A 21,009-nucleotide genomic window follows, 5' to 3' on the forward strand; every position below is an offset into this window, starting at 1 on the left:
AAGACATCAATGTCCTTTCACTTAGGACCTGTAGGTATTTTGTTTTCTTGTCTACTTTTAGGACCTGATATATCATTCAAGTAGTCTTTGAATCGTCTGTTGGCGTGACTTGTTAGAGTTTCTGAGTTGAGCCGGTGAAAGGGAAGTTGGTGCTCTGTCTGGACTTTTGGTCTCTTTTAAAAGGTGTGCTTTAAAAAGAGATTCAAAAACAGAAGAGAGGAGGCCTGTCTGACTCTCAAAGGTAAACTTGAGGGCAATAGCAACAAATGCTCTGTCGCCTCTGCGCTTCCGCCTGGTTTCAGGAACTGTCAACAGCAACCAATCAGCTGATAGGGATCAGGGTCAGCAATTAGGCTGATATAGTTCAGATAGAGATGATATGTACCATGGTACGATCTATTAAAATTCAAGAGAATTTGATGTTCTTGGTAAGGTGTCAGTAGCTCATAAGCTCTCAATAGAACCCCCCTCAGAAAATTGTTTTATTTTGTACCAAAGGGCTTTGCTGTATGCATTAGGATATTATGAAGTTTTCTTTGTGATGTTGTTTGACTCTGAGAGAGATTAGCTGAAGCAACAAATCTGTTCTCCCTGAAGGAGCCTTACCCACTTCAGTCCATTTACTCTTCAAGGTCATCCATCTCCTCGCGCTGCGTGTTGCCCAGCGTAAATCAAGCTTACCTTAAACTGGAAGTTGATGCCTTCATTTAGCGTTTCCTTGTTACCATCCTGGTTATCACTGTAACAGGAGGGACAGCAGGCATGCTGAGTGTCCCATTTCCACAGCTGATCTCCCAGACATGTTCATCCATCATGCTTACTGCCTCAGTGGCTTGTTTGTGGCTCCATATTTTCCCCAGGGAACCAGCAGAGGTATTTTCCAAAACCAGGACAACAATCTCAACGTCTTTACTAAAATGCACAACTTAACAGTTTGATCATTGAGGATGCACAAAGTTCAGATAATTAGTTAAATTAAAAGGCAAAATCTAGGCAATAAACTTGTACAAACACGCCATCAATACACCTCATCTCTGACATCTGGTCATTTAGAAGGGCTGTGTTCATATTTTGTTGTTTTATATGTATTAAGAGTATAACAAATCAAATTTAGGATTTAAAATAAAGGTTTTGCATTTAGGGCTAGATTCAGGGTTCACTAGTAGAAAACCTTTTGTCAGTGAGTGTTGAATTTAGCTCCTGTAAGACAAAAACATTTCTTTTGTCTCATTTGAACAACATTTTACTTAGTAACCTTTAAGGATTTTTAATTTTTTTGGATAGGCAGAATAAAACTCTAATCCTTCTTAATCAGTGGTGTGAAAAACTGGTTTTAGGCTTTGCCTGTCTTTAGCTTTGTCACATTTGAATGTTTCAGTATATATATATATTTTTTATTGTAATAGTAGAACAAGATAAGATCAGGAAATAAAAACACAATTTTTAACTCGTGATTTTATTTATTTAGAAAAAAAACCCTTCTTGTTAAACAATATGTATTCCTTTAACTTTTAAATAAAACCTTATGTTTTTTGGGCATTACCACTAACTGCAGCTCTAATAATTTGGAACTACATATACACAAAATATTTATTTAAAACTGAGGATGATTGAACTGGAAAAGTTTTGATCACAGTATATGTTAGCTTGAGTGAATCAAGTTGGCTTAAGGTTTGTTTTTAATTGATGTGTTTTAAAGTCAGTGCGTAGAAAACATATATTACAATTATAACAGCAGCGCACTGAAATAAATTGGTGATAAAGAATTTATCCCCTTACAAATTTCATTTTTCTTCTTTTCTTTTTTTAAACTCTCACATTTTTGCCTGAAAAGATAAGATTAAAAAAAATCTATTTTTACATACCAATGTCTAGGAGAATGTCAGTTCCAGCCGTGTGGCTTCAGTACGATCATGTAGCAAACAGCTTTGTTTTCTACCAGAACACATGGATGTGTGGAACTGAGAGCACAACAGAGTGCTCTGCAGGGTTAACTTTAAAAACAGGCACCAACACAAAAAAAGAATAATTATGACTTGAATAACTATGTATGGTGCTCATTGTTTTGTAAAAAATCAGAAATTAAAATAAATAAATAACTAAGAGAATGACTATCAGTAAACTCTGCTCTTTGGGAACATTAAGGTTTCTCATGTTGCTTAAGAAAGGTGGACCACTCCAGAACTTCAGGTCAGAACATACATTTTTAAACACCAGTAAGATCACTCTGCATCAAACTTATTGACTCACCTGAAACACCATAAGCAAACTCCTTTCTGTCTCTCTTTCTCTCTTTCTTAGTAAGTACAAGGAAAACAGAACGCAAGAGAATTTATAGCTTTAGCTAATTTGCAAGGCACATCCCCACATGGGCCTTTAACAACATAAAGCCTTTAAAAAGACAGCAAAACAAGATATCATGATAAAATGTCATACATAATATCAATCCTAAATCTATGTTAAAACAGATCACAATGAAAAAAGAGCCGTCATGGACTGGCACTTAACCAGGCAGGAGAAAACTCAGTCCATGTCCACATGTCTACCTGTAGCATCCAGTCAGCCTAGACTGTACACTGTAAAAATTTAAATGGGAGGAAACCTTGTTGATATGAGGTGAATTTCACAACTGCTGTCCAAGCTGCATCCAGCTACAGTTGGTTCACTATCAATCATCCATCCGTTGTTTAAAAGAGTCATGGGGGGAGCTGGTGTCTGTCTCCAGCAGGCTTTGGGCGAAAGGCCTGATCGTCTCTCCATCACAAGCCTAAAGAAAAATCTGATCTGTTTCTTTTTTTAATTCTTTTTCACCCCTTTTGCTCCTAAAGACGGGCAATCACCTCAGACTACTAACCCAGTCTCCTCACGTGTGGAACGAAGGTGTGCTCTCTCCAGCTCCCACTTTATTCTGATGTATTTATTTACCCACTTATACGCTGAATAAATCAAGGTCAGCATACAATCCCCCTGCACAGCTATTAGGATTCATTGTAATGCAGATTCTCTGGTAGCGAGCGCACTACGCTGACAGCTACGGACATGCAAACAGCCAACATGAGCAGACTCACACACATGCTCACGCACACAGGACGTGCTACAAAAGCACATGTTCTGTAAACAGTTGAGCTAACAGCAGTGGAACCCACTCAGAAGGTCTTTCTTTTCCCTCCACCCTCTGTTTCCCCATTCCTCTGGTAAAAAAAGTTTATATTTCAAGATCCACATTGTACCACATTTACTTCTCAAGCACTTCAAACATGCAGTGGACCAAAGAGTTGTACATTTAAGTATTTATCTCTAGGCAAATGCTGCCAAAGGCTCAGAGATGCCTTTGGCAGATGTTTGGGGTTACAGAGTGTTTTCTGTCGTGTTCCCCCCCAGCGGAAATATCTTGCATTTCACGCTGTCCGAATCGAAATACTTTTGAGAATATGATCATATTTAATCATTTATCTGGCACCAGCATTCGATGACCTTATTGTTGAAAGGGATGCATAAAATGAGCTGCATCAACTGACATTTAGGTTTTAAATTGTTCATTTGTAATGTTTTAAGTCTCAAAATGTTTTCCAAGTTCTGTTTATTTACTCAGTAACATTTAATGCTCAGCCTGTGTGATTCTGAAAAGAGGAAAAAACGATTCACCGGGATGTGAAAACACAGTTTAAACATGCAAACATTGGTAACTGGTCAGTTTCATCACCTTATTCTTGTTCAAAAAGTATACAGACAGATTGTTATTCAAAATGATTGTGCAAAATTTGCAACAGTAAAGAGCAAGAGCAGAAGATTTTGCATTCACAGAAAACCCAAAAGGTTTTGTAGGCTTTGTATGTTTCCTTCTGCCAGCTACAGCCACTTGCTTACCATGAAAGAGTTTTTGTTGTTGTTGTTGTTGTTGTTGGTTTGTTTGTTTTTAATATGAGAATAAAGTCATAATTTTATAAGAACTCTACACCAAACTGCTATAAAATTAGCATCTTCAGGAGTTATAGTTGGTATAAATTTTCCAAATAAGGAAATACTGAATGTTTTAACGCTTCAGAGTCAAGTTGCAGCCACAGGACTTTAAGACGTTTCTTTAAACTACTGATTCTGTTTCACGGAGTTGGTCACATCAGAATTTATAACTCTATCAAAGCTTTTTTTTTCACAGCTATTTTCTGCTAATTATTCTGGAAGTATTGCATGTTTATTCTGCTGTCAATCAATACCATGTACTTGCTGCTAAATGTGCTAATACCAGAGAAACAACTAACAGTATATCCCCCCCATCATCGGTGACGATGCTAACTAGCCGTAGCATTCTCAACAGCCTGTGCTAACTGCAGCGTAGCAGAGGGCGACGTGGGGTTACATACACAGCTTTAATGGAATGAACCGTGCTCTCTCAGATGTTGCAAGGTTGAGATTTTGCTAAGCAACTTTCAAGTCCCAATTTGTCCTCCTGTAATATCAACCAAAAAGTACATCAGAAGTGAAAAGTTCAAGTAGCCGGTCTTCATATTTCTTCTTTGAGTGTTTACCTGAGCATCGCGTTGCAAGCGCTTACCCTGGCAGCAGGAAACACAAACCGTGTGTTTATGTTTGTGTTCAGTTTACATTAGCAAAAGCTTTGCGTGTGTGCGTGTGTGTGTGGGGGGGGGGGGGGGTGCGTGAGCGAAGAGCCCCCAGTGAAGCTGTCAGAGACTTCAGAGTGCTTGCTGTCTCTCTCTGGTTGATGAACGAGCTGCTCTGAGGTCTGACGTGACTGGCTTCTCAACTCGGGGTGCTCAACAAAACCTTCAAGAGATGGAGGGATTAATGGGATAAAAACAAGAATGAGACAAACAGTCTGGGATGGATTTTGCTGGAAGGGATTGCTTCTTGCTTTGGATGGACTTTGAGGGTGTGAAAGGGATGAACACTGTTGTCTTCAGTCAGGTTTAAACACTGAGCTGAAGATGCCACACAACTGTACTGGCTTTTAGATCGCTTAGGAGAAAGATGTTGTTTTTTTCCCTATATTCCTATTAGAACTTTAGTTAGGTTGAATGAAATGTCGCTCTGTTGCTTAAAGTGACTGGAACAAGAATATCAGCCGGCAGCACATTTCCTTTCAGCTTTGCAGAATGTCTCCACGCTATTAAGGTTGCCATTTTAATGACTTGAGAGTTACTCACAACATTCTGCTGCTTTGCAAAGAAAAAATGTCTTCCTTTCTTTTATCTGGATCCCCATTAGTTGCAGGTCCCTGCATCTGCTCTTCCTGGGATCAACACATTCAACATGAACTAATAAATCTGACATACATAGATCAAATAATACATTAAAAGCAAAAATGACTACAAAATAAACAGATAACAGTCACAAAACAGCAGCTTTAGATCAAACTAAGTTGCATTATGATATTGTGAAAATCATTCTGCAAGAGGACATTCACTTTAATATTGAAATGAATATGAAGAAATATATCCAATCAATATAACACAATATAAGATTAAGAAAAATCTTTCACTTTGGTTGTTCTGTTGTTCATAGTTTTGATCGATCTCCCAGATATGTTTTGCTAAGATGGACTCACATGAGGATCAGATTTCCAGAATTAATCTTCTTACAATGGGTGAGTCAAAACTATAAAATATAAATGGTATTGAAGTGTGACCATCTATTAGGGTTATTTTAACAGAAATTCTAAATTAATATAAAAAATACTAGCATTTCAAGATAAATAAATTGTTTTAACATTAAGCTCCACAAACTTTCAGGTTTTTAATTAGCATTTTTATTCCAGAGCCGCACTGGCTCAGGTCTGCCCTCTTTAGGCAACCAGGAGCAATGCAGGCCGCATTTGCTTCTTTAACTACTTTTGAGGCAGACATATAATACAAACAGGTAGAATTGAACACTTGTTTGAAAAGTAATAATATTTAAATTTGTTCAACACCAATGTGATCTGAAATTTGATGTGGAACATGATGAGCTCACTGAAGTATGGCTCCATATATCTCTCATCAGTTTAACAGGAAATATATAACTTGAGTAAAATAAGTATTACTGAAACACAATTGGCTTTTATTTGCTTCCTCCGCTCCTCTGTGTTCTCCAGTCACTCCTAATTGGAGCCTGTTTCTGTAGCTGAAAGAACAGGCAGAAATGGGCATTACTGTGACTCATAAATGGCAAAAACTAACTAATGAAAATTGAATAATGACCAGCATGGGTCTAAGTAACAAAAGCTTTTTCTTATGCTATCATTTGTATGACGCTAAGTGAAAAGTCTGTTTCTACTTATAGAAAAGACTTTTGGTTTATTAGTTACAGATATTTTGCTGCCATTTCTTTTGTTCGTGTCTTTGCAAAGTCCAGTTATATTTTTATATGGATTGTGTACATCGACATAAATGTCAGCCAGTTGCTTTATTTACTAGTGAATAATTATAAAATCTATAGAACCTCATTCAGACTCAGAGAAGTCCTGTGGACGGTGCTAACGCCAGTGATGGCTCTGCTGCTGACGGTGTACAGTTAAAGCTCATTCTTTGATATCATTGCTCAGGTGGGACAGAATTGCATGCTTTCAAACATGGTTGTCTATTTGTGTTCAACATAACTTATATGACATATATTCATGGATAATTGAAACACCACATGAATTAGGAATGGCTGATTCTGTGCACCAATAGCTTCACAAGCTTAGTCAAACATGTAACAATAACTAATTTGTTCAGTCAGTGCAGTTAGCATAGAAATGAATGAGTAGATCTGCCCTTATGCATCAGGCACATTGTCACTGACATCTGAATTGTTTTCAATATCAGCACAAATGTAAGTTGATAGGTAGGAAGGCAAAGAGGAACAAACAGGGTTTGTATAAATACCTCAAACCTTGATGTGCCGAATGGCATCTCACTTGGGCCAAGATTCTGCATGTTTAGTTGTTTTCTGCCTGAAATTAATCAAATGATGTGTTCATTACCTCTTGACATGATGATGAGGGAATTCAGTTGTTTGAGTCATCAGCTGTATTGAAGCAGGAGCGGAAATAAAACACCGGCCCTGAAGTACTTTATAAGTCGGGCTGATTCTCCAGTGATGTGAAGTTTGTCTTTGATGTCTTATTTTAAATTCATTTTCACACGCCAGTCAAAACTGTCAGCAATATAATTTGTGCTGTTTTTTTTTTTTTTTGCTGCTGGTTGTGGTTCTGCTCATGCTGACAGAAGCATTACGTTGCACTTTTAGCAGATGAGATGTTTTAACACTTAAATGTACATAAATTATAAGGGATTGCAAGAGTTTTCACACCATTGCACTTTTTCCATTTTTAACAATCCAAACCCCTTGAATGTATATTATTGTGGTTTTATGTATTAGAGAAACAGAAAGAAGTTCTTAAATGTCAAGAAGAAGGCTAATCTTATGCAATTCAGTTTTTGTTCGTTGCACCAATTCACAACAACAACAACATGCTGAACAATCTAGTTCTATAAAGTACCGCAGTTATAGTCCAAGGCTGCTGGGGGACATGGTGATCGCTTTTCTTTACTCAGCTAAAACCTCACACAATGCAACAATTTTGCATTATCTGCTGTTTTACCTGTAATCAACTTCACATTCTCTCTCAGCTACTCTTCCTAGAATCTACATCCAGCCTGGCCGTCAGCTAAGCTACTGTCAATACTTGTCCTACAGATGATACACCTGTCTCTGTCTTTCTGTGTTTCATTCTATCTCTGTCTCAGACTAAGAGCAATTAGCAGAGCTAGTGGTAGGAATAACTGTGGACTCTCTGTCATTGTATAGATTTTACTACTGGCACAGGGCTTTTTTATTAAACTGCATTAATCTCCTGAGTAGACTCTCAAGGCACTAATGTTGCAGTCAACTTAGATTTTAGTTATTTATTTGTTGCTCCTTGTTTAGTCCGCTTTAATTGAACTTTAATTTGCTAGCCTACAAAGTCCAGTTTATTTTGGGGAGATAACGATGGGCAATTGAACTCTGATGACGACCAAAATTGTGAACTCTGGTCCACCTACAAACCGATGTCCGATGCTCCCGTAAGGACAAACCGATGTGTCGGTTTGTAGGTGAATGTGAATGCAATTTAAATGCAGGTGTGAACTCCTGTTGGACCGGAGAGCACTCCAAAGGCTAACAAACTAAAGCAAAGGGCATTCTGGGTAAATACAACCAAAACAAACACACAACACTTTATCAGAAGAAATCGCTCATGGTGGTTTTCCAAAGACAAAAGAGAAACCCTACAGCCACTATAATCTGACCCCATTCCATTTCTGTTTACATTTAATCAAAAAGGAAGTTGTGTTGTGTCTTCTTCAGACGTTTTCATGCCGTTTCCGTCATTGGTTGGTGGTGCAGTGCCAGCACAGGCGAGGAGGGGAACAGGGATTTCAAAAGGTTTTCTTCGTTTGACACAGTGCAGTGTGAACGAGAAGCACTTTGACTGAAACCAGCTGAAAATGACTGGAAGTGTAACAAATGTTGAGACTTTGTCCCCAATTAAACTGAGTTTACCAGATTGTCAGGTGTGAAAACAGCTTTATAGTTCCAGTTGGCCGTAGCAGATTACAGCTCACAATGACCAAAGTTTTGCTGAGTGTTTTTCACTGTGATAGGGGAGAGTTTTCCTTCCCACTGTTGCTACATCTTTGTTGAGCATGCAGGATTTCTGCATGAAGCCACTGTTGCTTTTAACTCATGCAAGTCAAGGGACTCAATGCAAACATCTGGGTTTCCTCAGGCAGAAAATTATGTGAATATTAAGCTGAACTTCCCTTGTTTAATGACAAAGATCCAATCAAAATGTATGTGATTGATGCAGAGTCTGTATTTGTTACTAACTGTATTGAATGTTTAAACATGTTTTTATGTTCAAACTAGATTCATTTGTTGTTTTTTTGCTGTCAATTGGTGCTGCATAAATAAGCTGAACTGAATGAGCTTAAATCTTGCTCATTCACTTTTATAGTTTCTTTTTCTCACTTTAAACCCGAACGGCTAAGGCTGCCATCTATAAACTTCACAAGACAACAAGGAGGCTGGTACCCTGTCTGTTAGACAGCACATGTATTTAAGGGGGAGCATAAATTATCTGGTGAGGGGGAGAGCAAGCTGATAAAGTTGTCTGCTGCTGCTGTTTTTCTGTGTAAGCAGCTCCACATCTGCCCCATTTACCATTGCAAAAGCCTATTAGCTGCCTGGAAAGAGAATATATTTATCAGCAAGCTCTCCATTATTAATAAGTGCAGAGTTAAAAGTGAATATGTATCAGAGAAGCTGAATAGCGCCAAAGCTTGGGCTGGATTCTGATGGTCTCACAGGGAGTATCAACAGTTCAGGATATTTTCAGCCCAAATCTGAGCAGAGGCAAGAATGGCTTTCATCTCTGCTGTGAAGTTTCTGCCGTTACAAGCCGATAATTATAGATTACACTCAGTGGCTGGGGGCAGAGGGCCATATATCTTCAGATGGATGATTTGGAGTTAGGTTTAACAATATTGTTTGATTAAGTTGATATGCTAATAAACACATTGGCTGTTTTCTCTGTCTCTGTGCAGCCTGTGAGGTGGGTTTCTATAAGCCGGTTGCAGGCGACGGCCCGTGTGGGAAATGTCCCCAACACAGCCACTCAGAGACCAGAGCCGCCGTCTCCTGCCCCTGTGACTCCAACTACTACAGGGCTGCAGATGACCCGGCAGCAGCACCCTGCTCCCGTAAGGACACACACACACACACACACACACACACACACACACACACAACACACACACACACACACCACACACACACACACACAATACACCCCCCCCCCCCCACACACACACACACCCACACACGCACACACACCCACACACACATACACACACACACACACACACACACACACACACCCACACACACACACACCCCACACACACATACACACAGTACACCCCAATATTGCTCATTCACACCGGTGACCAGATCGGAGTCTAAATGCGCATTTGGTGACACGCTAAAATCACAGCACCATCCAGTGGCCTGGCATGACAGCTAAAGCTGACTCAAGGTGTCGGGGCAGTGCCTCTAAACTTTTTCCCAATCAGCATTTGAACATACAATCAGTTTTCCGTCAGTGGTCTCTTGTAGATGTAGCCGGACTGGGTGAAATACGTGTACTATCAAAGTAGATGTGCTTAATCTATATCTGCAAGGACAACTTGATACTACTATAGTATCAAACTGTAGGTTTGATACTGTGAAAAAAATATCAAACCCTTACAGATTAATTATTTTTACTTTTTGTTGCACAGATTTGCCAATTTATAAATCTGATATTCAAATGAAGTTAAACTGAGTAAATACAAAAGAAATGTTTTCAAATGATGAAACTATCCGAATCAATCTGAAGTTATAATCACCCCCCTTTTATCACATCTTGAAATTACTGGAATTAAGCACATTTACACCAATCAAGCAATGGCCTGATTATGCAATCAATCAAACTCTATTTATAGATCATTCATATAGTCAAGTGCAACACAAGTGGTTTTACAGAGGTCAAATACACAAAGACGGACTTTTAACCACTGAAGACACACGCAGTAAAATGACTAAAATGTTCAAGTCAAGAAAAAAGAAAAACAAGTAGATTAAATATCAATTCTGAAAAGATGAAGAAAGCTGTTCCACATTACATAGAAAGACTGACTGGGAAATAGTTACTACTAAGAGTGTCAAATATATCTTTATATTTTCGTTTTCTCAGGTTTGTCTGATCATAAAATTACTATGAATTTAAGGATCCAACAAAAACAAAAGAAATCTATAGCGGGGCAAATACTTTTCACTAGGGCTGGGCGACAAATCAATAACAACAAATGTTGCGATAGACAGGTGATCAACATCAATGACAGTATTTTCATTTACATCACTGAATTCTAATTTAGAATCACACAGCATTCTGGGGGATGTAGGCAGAGGGAAGGCTTTAACTCTCACAGTCAGCTAAGCAAGCTTGGTGGCATCAACGGATTCACTCGCTCTTTGGTTACCTAGCAACAACCTGGTGAGAAACTTGCTGCAGCAGCAGTTTCAGGTTTCCCCACCGTGTTTCATAACTGCCTAAAAATAAAACGACAGCAGGGTAAAGCAAAAGGAGAAAATGAGTTTTACATCTTGAGACTGTGGATCAAACAGGAAATCCGTTTGGCTTTGTTTCAGACATATCAAAATTTAAAAAGACCAATCACACGTCACCTCTGAACCTTCAGTAAATCTCTCTTTCTTTCTCCAGGCCCTCCAACCGCTCCAGTGAACGTCATCTCTTCAGTCAATGGGACGTCTGTGGTCTTAGAGTGGGATCGGCCGCTGGATACCGGGGGACGCAGCGACCTGCAGTACAGCATAATGTGCAAGAGGTGCTCAGGGGACGGGCCCTGTGAGGACTGCACTGCTTCCCCTGGAGGCAGCAGTGGGGGGAAGGTGGGCGGCGGGGCCAGCATCGGCCTGGGAGGTGGGGGCATCGTGGAGCGCTCCGGCAGCGCCGCGGTCCGATTCATTCCTCGCCAGAGTGGTCTGACGGAGTCCCGGGTGACGGTGCTCAACCTGGTGGCCCACACCAACTACTCCTTCCGCATCCTGGCCACAAATGCTGTGACACACCTGAGCAACGAGGCTTCGCCGTATGCTGTGGTCAACATCACAACAAACCAGGCAGGTAGGGTTCACGACGCAAACATATGGAATCACACAAACACTTTGGAGTTAACCTCAAGTATTGAGCAGAGGTGGGCAGAGTATCCAAAAGTTTGACTCAATTAAGAGAAGGACAACTTCAACATATTTTTACTCCCATAAAAGTAAAATGTAGCCTTGAAAGAAGTTACAATAGAAAAAAAAAATTGGTAAAAAGTCTACAGAGATACTGAGTAACTGATCAAATTATGAATCATTTAATATTTAAAAATACATCATCAGATGGATCAAAATGTAAAGTTAAGTGGAAATTTCACAATTTTAGGGAACAAAATGACAATTATTTATATAAGTAACAAAAAAATGACAAAATCAGGCAAAAGAAAATGTTTCCAAATCTTTTTTTTTTTTTCAATTAAAAAACTTATAAAACTTTAACAAACCCTGCAGGTGTGTGTCTATGTGTGGTTATGTTTTGGTTAAACATCGTTTTTCATTTAGTGAAGTTACTCACTATGTCTCTAGAGAATTATGATATTACTCGATTAAGAGTAGCAATACTTCCTAATAAAATATCTCAAGTAAGGGTAAAAAATGGTTTATCTACTTGTTTAATATTTAAGATGAATAATTCATTAGAAATGAAATTGTTAGTGAAGTTAAAGTCTCTTTATTTGAATCAGGGCACCATCCATTATCTCCTCAATCATAAGTCAAACTCAGTTTCTCGTGAAGGAATAATCTCTGAACTCTTACCACAACAAGGAATTATCACTAGAACGCTTATTTCCAATTAAGTCTGAGAATTTGTAAACATGATGGCCTAACTTTACAGCTGAATTATCCTCTACATGACCTGTCTCTAACTACTGAGATGCAATCTGGCTTCTGATGGAAAAGACAAAAGGAATATATATACAAAATGGGGATCAAATCAGATGAATGAATGATGTCCAGACTCTGGTGAGTTCACCAGTTTGGGATAGAGTCATAAAACTCGACTATACACTCAGCCCTAGCCAGAAGCAAACCTTAAGATAGCCGAATGTTAACCTTAAGTCAACCTTAAGCTAACCCGAAGCTAGCTTTCAGCTGATCAAAAAGTTGTTGTCTGAGAGAAAAAGAAGGGGGGGGTTGCATTTTTAGTTTCCTCCCAGCGATTATTAGGAAGCAAATAATCACACTTTGTTTACATTTTGAATCTCTGTGTGTTGAATCGCTCAGTTAAAATGATTTACATTCAAACTAATGAGAATTTGAACCATTTATCTTTATCTGTTGAAGAAAACCATGTCCCAGTCAAAACCTTCAGGGGTTTGAAAATATCTACATGAATAATTAATATCCATTCTGTAGCTCTTCTGGAAGTGAGACAATATTCTGCTGCTGATGAGGGTTTCAGATTCAGACAGGCATCTAACAAACATTACGTTTTGTACTGGTTTGAGCTGGCTGTCACTGACACAAGTTTCATGTTCTGCCCAGTGGGGCATTCGCATGATCCCATTAGGAGCTGTGTATTGTATCACGGTAAACACGCTTTCTGTCTTTTTGTGTGTCCTGATCTGTCCTGTTTGCTCCACAGCCCCCTCGGAAGTGTTATCCATCCGCCAGGAGAACGCCAGTCAGAACAGTGTGACTCTGATGTGGCACGAACCCGACCAGCCCAACGGAGTCATCCTAGAGTACGACCTCAAATACTATGAGAAGGTATGGAGCTAAAAGTCGAGGATGAGTTTCACACTGCAACAACAAAAAAATACTGATTTGAAAAACTCTTTATACACCTTTTTGTCATGTTATAAACTAAACTTATGATTGAAAGACCAACTCCAAGTTGTGCATAATTATTTGGAGGAAACTGTGGTTTTTAATGAAGAAGTGCTGATTACAATTTGACAGAAGCCATTTAAAGGACAGAGCAAACATTTGGTAAAAGGTGCCCCGATCAGATCACTGACCAAAATGTAACTTGAATCAAGATGAGAAACGTCAGGTGTATCTCTGAACATCACCCAGAACACAGCTGGTCCTCCTGGAGAAACATGGTGGTGGATAGGGAGCGGACAAGCTAGTCCAGGAGAAGGATCCCGGTGGCAGATCCGCTAATTGAAAGGAAATGGGGGTCGAAAGGCAGAGGAACAGGGAGGACAAGACAGTGTGGATTTCAACTTAGCAGAAGTGACAGTGACAGCGAGCGGCTGTTTGGCACATAAACCTGACAATCAGCTAATTGCTGCGAGCGTGTGTGTGTATGTGTGTGTGTGTGTGTGTGTGCGTGTGGCGATAGGAATCATCTAATTGCAGAAGGAGCGGCCTGGGAGCCTGCTGTCTCATAACCAAACAAGCAGGTTGGGGTGGGGAGGGCTGAAGGATTAGCTTGTCTCTTGCTCTGTGTCTTAATCTTCACCCAGAGGCTGACACTTTTGTGTGTGTGTGTGTGTGTGTGTGTGTGTGTGTGTGTGTGTGTGTGTGTGTGTGTGTGTGTGTGTGTGGGGGGGTGTGTGTGCGTGTGTGTGTGAGGATTTTAAGTGGACCAGTCAGCAGTGTGTTTTCTCAAGGTTTCTCTAGAACTTCACAGAACAAATCAGAGTCATGTGGAGGGCGGTGGTCCGTTGCTGCTCCTCATTAGCTGAGCACGATGAAGACAAAATCCCTGCTAAAGACGCATGAGTCATTCATTTTGGAGCTCACTAGCACTTCTTGTAATTGTTTAACCCGCTCTGCTTCTACAAAGTGAGGATCGCAGTGACAGGAATAATTAACTGGATTTTTAATCCAGATTGTATTAAGCATTCTCTATAGAAGTATACTGAATAGAAGTTTACCACTGGCATGTTTGGGGTCTTAAAGTATTCTAAAGAATATGAATATTCTTTAGAATACTTTCCCAGGTTATAATTATTATACTAAAAGGAAACTTGTTGTAGGGTTATTTTGATTCATGGCTGGAGTTTTTAGTTTCAGTTAAGTTAGTCCTCTAACTTATTACTGAAAGTCTCAACTGTCTTCTGTTTTCACATGTTCAAAATAGTGACACTCAATTGAAATTTCTGTGTTTGTCTGACAGGACAATGAAGAGCACAGTTACTCCACCCTAAAAACTAGAAACACCAGTGCTCTCGTGTCGGGGCTGAAGCCGGGGACAAAGTACATCTTCCAGGTCCGGGCCAGAACATCAGCAGGCTGCGGACGCTTCAGCCAGAACGTCGAGATCCAGACCGGAAAAGCAGGTGACCGGTTCTTAACCTTTTCTGTGCTACCGAACCCCCCAGTTTCATATGCTGGGTGTGATAGTGATAATTTATCACTATTTATCTCTAGTGATAAATAAAATATGATTTTTTTTCCAAATTCAAGACATAGGTATAAGCTTTTTTTACTGGTGCACAAAATGAGCCATGCATGAACATCACTTTGCTCAAAGAACAAAACCAACACAGTGCATGAACTCACAACAAAATTACGGTATTACTGTATTCTTACCCCCCAAAATTATTGTGACAAATTTTTTTTTGCTGTTTTATTAATTAAAAATAAATTTGGATTTTTTAAAAAGACTTTAACATTTTTAACAACTTAATTTTTTTTTTAAATTTGAAATTTTGTTTTTGTCATTTTTAATCCACAAAATACTTTTTAACTTTTTCCCATCTCCATGCAGCTTCAAGAAGTGTTCCCTTAGTTTTGCCGGTGTGAGACTATAGAGTTGCTCAACTTGGCGTTGCATATCATGCAGATGGGACTCTGACTCCCATCCCGTTCCGTGACACACGTGAATACATGTTGTACATATTCGTCCGACCACTTTCTTTTGTCGCTTGACATGTTTAGTATGGATTAAAATACTGAGAAAGAAACCAACGCGGCATACAACTACGACAGCTGTTGAATACTGTGCGCACTAAATTCCCCACAGCTCTGATTGGCTAAGCAATGTCACGTGATCCTCTGCAGCAAGTGATGGCCAAGCGGGGCGCGTCATCACGACTTTACACAAGTGTGTCTTTACCTCTGTGGCAGACGTTCCACCGAACCCCTGAGACCAACTCGTAGAAACCCTGGAGTTCAATCGAACCCAGGTTAAGAACCACTGCTCTAAGAGATACTGATTCATTCTCATTTTATGGCTCTGAAGCCAACAGGCAGATCAGAGAGCCGAGGAGACAACATGCTGTCCAATCAATAAGCTCTGCAGATCATAAATAAAATGCTAAGTAGCCCCATTACTGCCTGGACTAACACTTTCAGTTAGTTCAGAGTAGAAACAGAACAGCTGTTCTGTATGGTCCCTTTTGAGCTGGGAGACATCAATTAATTTTGTTTGAATTTTATGAGATAGACCACAGAAGATGTTTTGAGTAATTAAAGATAAAGAACGTTAATGAACTGACATCCTCATGAAGACCCAGGGGCAGACCAGAAAGGGTCAGGTGAAAAAGTTGTGCAGACATTTAAAGCAGAATTAGGTCATAAAGCAACACCCCAAACATGCACATAACACTGTTCAATGGGGCATCCAAAAACAGAACGAGTAAAGCACAACTGCAATCTCACCGTACAGTATGTAACCCAAGAAACACCAACTAAAGGAAGGTGGATGAAGCCAAGAAAAGCTGTCAGAAAACCAGATTTTCCAATAGGATATCTGCAGTAACCATATAACCAGCACTACAATGGATTGGTTTAGATCTAGGAACGATTATGCATTAGAATAACAAAGATGTATTTGAGAATCGATGAGAAGCCAGGTCGACCTGGATTTTAAGAAAGTTCAATTTTTTCTGCATCTGTTTATATTTTGCCATAAACAGACTGTAATCTTCTTGATTGCCTCTGCTTGTTTAGTTTGTATTTTCTTCTATTTAACCGTGTTGCAGTTTGAGTTCTAAGTACAGACTTAATTACCAGGGAGAACAGCGAGCAGCCATAATGCTGCTGACAAACATTCAAAGTCAAACACAAGGTAATTAGAAAGTTCTGAGTCTCTTATTAAACTCAAACACCTACCTGTCTTCACCGGCGTCAGCGTAAACAGTAACCTGTTGACCGCTGCAGCCTCTCCTCAGCTAACCGCCGGCGGTCTGTGTCTCTGCAGCTCCTCTGCGTTACAACACTATGACCATCATCTGGATCTCCATGGCCCTGGTGTCCGGCCTGGTCGCCTTCCTGGCCATCATCATCTGCAGGAAACGGCAAGGCTACACTTTACCACACTACCCGTCGCTGCTGTGTGTGGAACACTTTCTTATGCTACTGTCTCTCTTCATGTGTTTGATCGAATGTTCTGTGTGCACTTTATAAATGACGGCTGGTTTTGGCTGCAAATAAAATGAGATATGCTGTAAAACTGAGGAAAGGGAACGATCTTTAAGTAGGAACGTAAAAGATCTCCTGTTATTTAAACACTGAGGTTCTTAATGTAGTTTGAGTGTGGCTACGTTCATACAACAGGTCTTCCTGCTGTATTCCAAATGTTTTGCTGAAATTTGACTTGTTTTACATAGTGTAAAGTTGTCGTTGTTCGTACTACTAATTAAATGCGGCTGCAATCTGACTTCTGTGTGAACACTTTAAGACCTGCAACATAATCATGACACAGGAGGGCAGAAAAACGGACACCACCTTATATTGATCAAATTTAAAGTTGTTGAGCAGCGGGAGACGCCAGCATCGAAACAAGATTATAACAAGACAAAGGAAGCTGATAAAAAGAAATCACAGCGAATAGCAGCAGCTTTTAGTGGAGCATTGACTGCAGCTTCTGCAGAGAAGTCTGTCTAGATGTGTAGTCAGAGCCAACAGTGGTGAGGTTACGATGTGATGCACTTCACTGACACAGACTTCTTTCATCATTCTAACTTTCAGCCATTGTTTATATCTGGATTTACTGCATCTGACTTCTTCTGCTGTAGAATTATTTCACGTCTCACACTGAGAACATAAAAGTTGGATTAAATATAGGTACCACTATAGAAGTGGCACAGGTCAGATTTTATTTTGGGGACCTGAGAAGATTGGGATTGGGTCGTTCAGACCAATGTCAGATATGGGTTGCATTTACCTGTTGTGTGAACGTAGCTTTGTCTTGCTATCACAATGTGACTTAAGTTTCTACTATAAGAAGATAAGGTGTGTCCTTTCAGCTTCATTCTGTGCCTACATTTGGAAAGTAGAAAAATAACTTTTGTGTTTATTGACTTGCATAACTAACAACTGCAACTCAGGCCTCACTTTTGCCAACTTAGCAACTTTGTCACTTTGTTTTTCTCCCTAGCAACTCTGTTAAAAAAAAAACCAAACAAACAAAAGAAAAAAAAACACACACAACTAGAAAAAAGTTGTGTCTTTTATTTACAGATGGCATTGGACTTCTCCATTGGAAATTTATATTAAAAAATCATTTTAGCTATTAATTAATCTTATTTTTCCTCAACAAATGAAGACTGTGAAAAAGGAAACAAGGTGTTGAGGTGACATTAGGCCACTGGCCCAAACCAGACTCAATGAAACTTAAAGAGCACAAATAACTGATTATAAAAATAAATGAAAAAAACATTGTAACTTCATTGAATCCAAAATCTGTTGATTCTGGATTCAATGCAGATGTGGAATTGCGACAAAAATAATACCAAAAATTAACAGAGAAGATGGAAAAAAGATAAGCTAACTGAGTGACAAACTGATTGAATTCACAATAATGCCATAAAACTCTAAGGTGAGCATTTCCTTTAAAGGGCTACATCAACATTTTTAATCAGTCTGTGCTGCATTTGATTGTCTCTAGTTCAGAATTAAAAATGCTGAGACTGACAAAATCCAAACTGGACTAAAGTTTCTTTGATACACAGTTTTTGAATTTCAGATTAGATTCATGAAGTCTTCTGCCTATAGAGACCTTGTGGAAGGGGCAAAATAAATTGAATAAATTGAAGAGCATAAAAACCCACATACAGAATGTTGCTTATGTTCTTTGCACAGTTTGCAATGTCAAATTTTGTGAAAAATCAAAAGGATTATTCTCAGTTTTTTCCCAAAAATGTTTTGCGCCATGAATCCAGTATTGGGTGTAATCTTGTCTGATGATCTGGATGTACTGTTGCACCCCTGATAATCAACGACAAACACTTTTACTGCCGCTTTCATGGAGCTGGACTTAATTAGTTGTAAAGGATGAAAGAGTTTTGAAATCTATCCATTTCTTTCTTCTCACAGTAGCATTTAACTAATTTCCCAACTCATTGCGAATTTAATTACAACCTTCCAGTGTTTCCACACCCGCCATCACCCTTCTCCTCCTCCTCCTTCTTACTCTAATGTCTCCCTCTTACAACTTAGTAGATTTGTAGCAAATAATTACATTTAATTACCTGAACTGGTTCACAGTTTCATGCATATTAGGTTTATTAAATTAACTTTGTTAGAGGAAAGAAATCTACTTTAACTCAGAAGACATAAGGATGTTATCCAAACCAAGGCTCAGTTTTTAGAATGGTCCAGTTTACCAGACGCACCACAAGCTGCCAGTCGAAGAGATCGATGAACGACTGCGTCACTCATGCTGGCGTGAAGGAAAATGGACCACTGGTCCATGAATTTACGAAAAGCTCCCTCAGACTGCTGACAGCAGGCTGCGAGCTCTCAGTTCATAACTGCAAATAAATTAAAGTGAGTTATCATCCAGGAGGTTTGATGTTCTAACAGTTCTACATAGTTTTTCCAAAGGTTCCTTGCATATTTAAAATGTTCCTTTTTCTTCAAAAAGACAGAAGCAACAGGACAAGAACAGGACATGAAGCTTTCTGCATCTTAGTGCTGCTGTACATGTAAATGAGAATAAGTGTAGAAACAACATATCTGTTGAGAACCTCTGAATGTATTTGAGTGAACAAGCTCTCCTGTCTTTTTTTTTATTCTTTTTAGTAAATATTTCATACAAGCATTTTTTCTTCAGAGGTGGATTAAGAAACATCTATAAAAAAACAGATGTGTTGAAACTGCCATCGTGTCGTGATTGCATGTTGCGAGACACGTAATCTGTGAAAAGATCAATCTCCACCACCTCTATGAGCTGCTCTGAAGAAATCCACTGCTCCCAACCAAAAACAACCAATCAGAGGTGGAGGGGCTTAGTGCTGTCAATCAAATCATGCACTTGCTGCTAAATGTGCTGATGGCCTTACAGAAAAACTGTTTATCCACCATCATTGGTGGCCATGCTAACCAGTCTTACCATTCATGACAGAACGTCCTACATGCAGCAGAAAGAGAGCTGCATGGTGTCACCACCCTAAGACCAGCCTCCTTGCTCTGATTGGTTGTTTCTAGTTATTACTGGGAGAAGGCAGAGGATCTTAATTTTTTATTTTTTCCATGGCTCATATCAAACTATCATGACAAGTTCCACAGTTTTTTTTGTTTGTTTTTTTTTAATTAAAAAGTTGCATATTGCAGTTTTAAATGCTAACAATCCTTACTGGGGGTGTAACTGTTACATCCAGCTCATAAAACAAACCGGTACAGAAAACTGGGTTGAGGTGAGACGAAACGTTGGTAAACATTAAGTATTTGAAGAACGCTGCAAACTGAAGCCTCATTTTGCCTCCTTTTAAGAAAGGAAATATGTTATGGATCACAGTCTGAGTTTAACCCCAGACAGCAGTTTGGATTTTGTATTATGTATTTTTGTGATACTTGAAATGTAGCTGTGCTGTCCTGTATTCATCGCTCTGTATGTTTCTGTGTGTGCCTCTATGTCTGTGTGTGTGTATGCGTGTGTGTGTGTGTGTGCGTGTGTATAGACACTGTGGCTACAGCAAAGCGTTCCAGGACTCCGATGAGGAAAAGATGCATTACCAGAATGGTCACGGTATGTTTACTCCATTATTCAGTCGTCACTAGTAACAGATTAAAACACATTTCTTAAAGGGGCAGTATTGTGTTTTCCAGGCATATAGTCATTTTTTTAGCAGAATAAAGTAACTATGTTAAGTTCAGTTGCATAGATCAAATAAATTTGACTTTAAACCTTTTTGACTTCCTAATTTAACACCTTGTAATTGTCTCTCTATTGCTTTAAAAACTTCTGCTCTTTCTGAAACTCCGTCCCTCAGAAGTCATCACAACATGGCTCCATTATTAGCTCTTAAACAACATTTTTACCAGTGTTTCACTGAGACGTAGCTCTTATATTGAGCTCAACAGATGTGCAGATCCACCAGGTGTTTGCTGATTACGCTGGGCTAGTCTGAAGGATCTGAGCAGGGGAGAGCTGCTCTGTGAACCAGATGTTTGGAAACTGCATCTCTAAGAAGCACTTGCGCCTCA

At 39.3% G+C, this 21,009-nt stretch overlaps 1 protein-coding gene across 2 annotated transcripts in view; it reads left to right on the forward strand.

Annotated features, from left to right (window-relative positions):
- The window catches only part of epha8 (eph receptor A8), a 122,592-nt gene that overhangs the window by 86,972 nt on the left and 14,611 nt on the right, over positions 1 to 21,009 (forward strand). For both annotated transcript variants that reach the window (XM_055026116.1, XM_055026123.1), the window contains exons 7-12: positions 9,564 to 9,719; positions 11,282 to 11,704; positions 13,268 to 13,392; positions 14,753 to 14,915; positions 16,781 to 16,913; positions 20,484 to 20,551. In XM_055026116.1, the coding sequence (XP_054882091.1) occupies positions 9,564 to 9,719; positions 11,282 to 11,704; positions 13,268 to 13,392; positions 14,753 to 14,915; positions 16,781 to 16,913; positions 20,484 to 20,551 (1,068 nt within the window). The remainder of the gene's footprint in view (positions 1 to 9,563; positions 9,720 to 11,281; positions 11,705 to 13,267; positions 13,393 to 14,752; positions 14,916 to 16,780; positions 16,914 to 20,483; positions 20,552 to 21,009) is intronic.

This window comes from Poeciliopsis prolifica, unplaced genomic scaffold (assembly GCF_027474105.1).
Source record: "Poeciliopsis prolifica strain line A6 unplaced genomic scaffold, Auburn_PproV2 SCAFFOLD003, whole genome shotgun sequence".
NCBI lineage: Eukaryota > Metazoa > Chordata > Actinopteri > Cyprinodontiformes > Poeciliidae > Poeciliopsis > Poeciliopsis prolifica.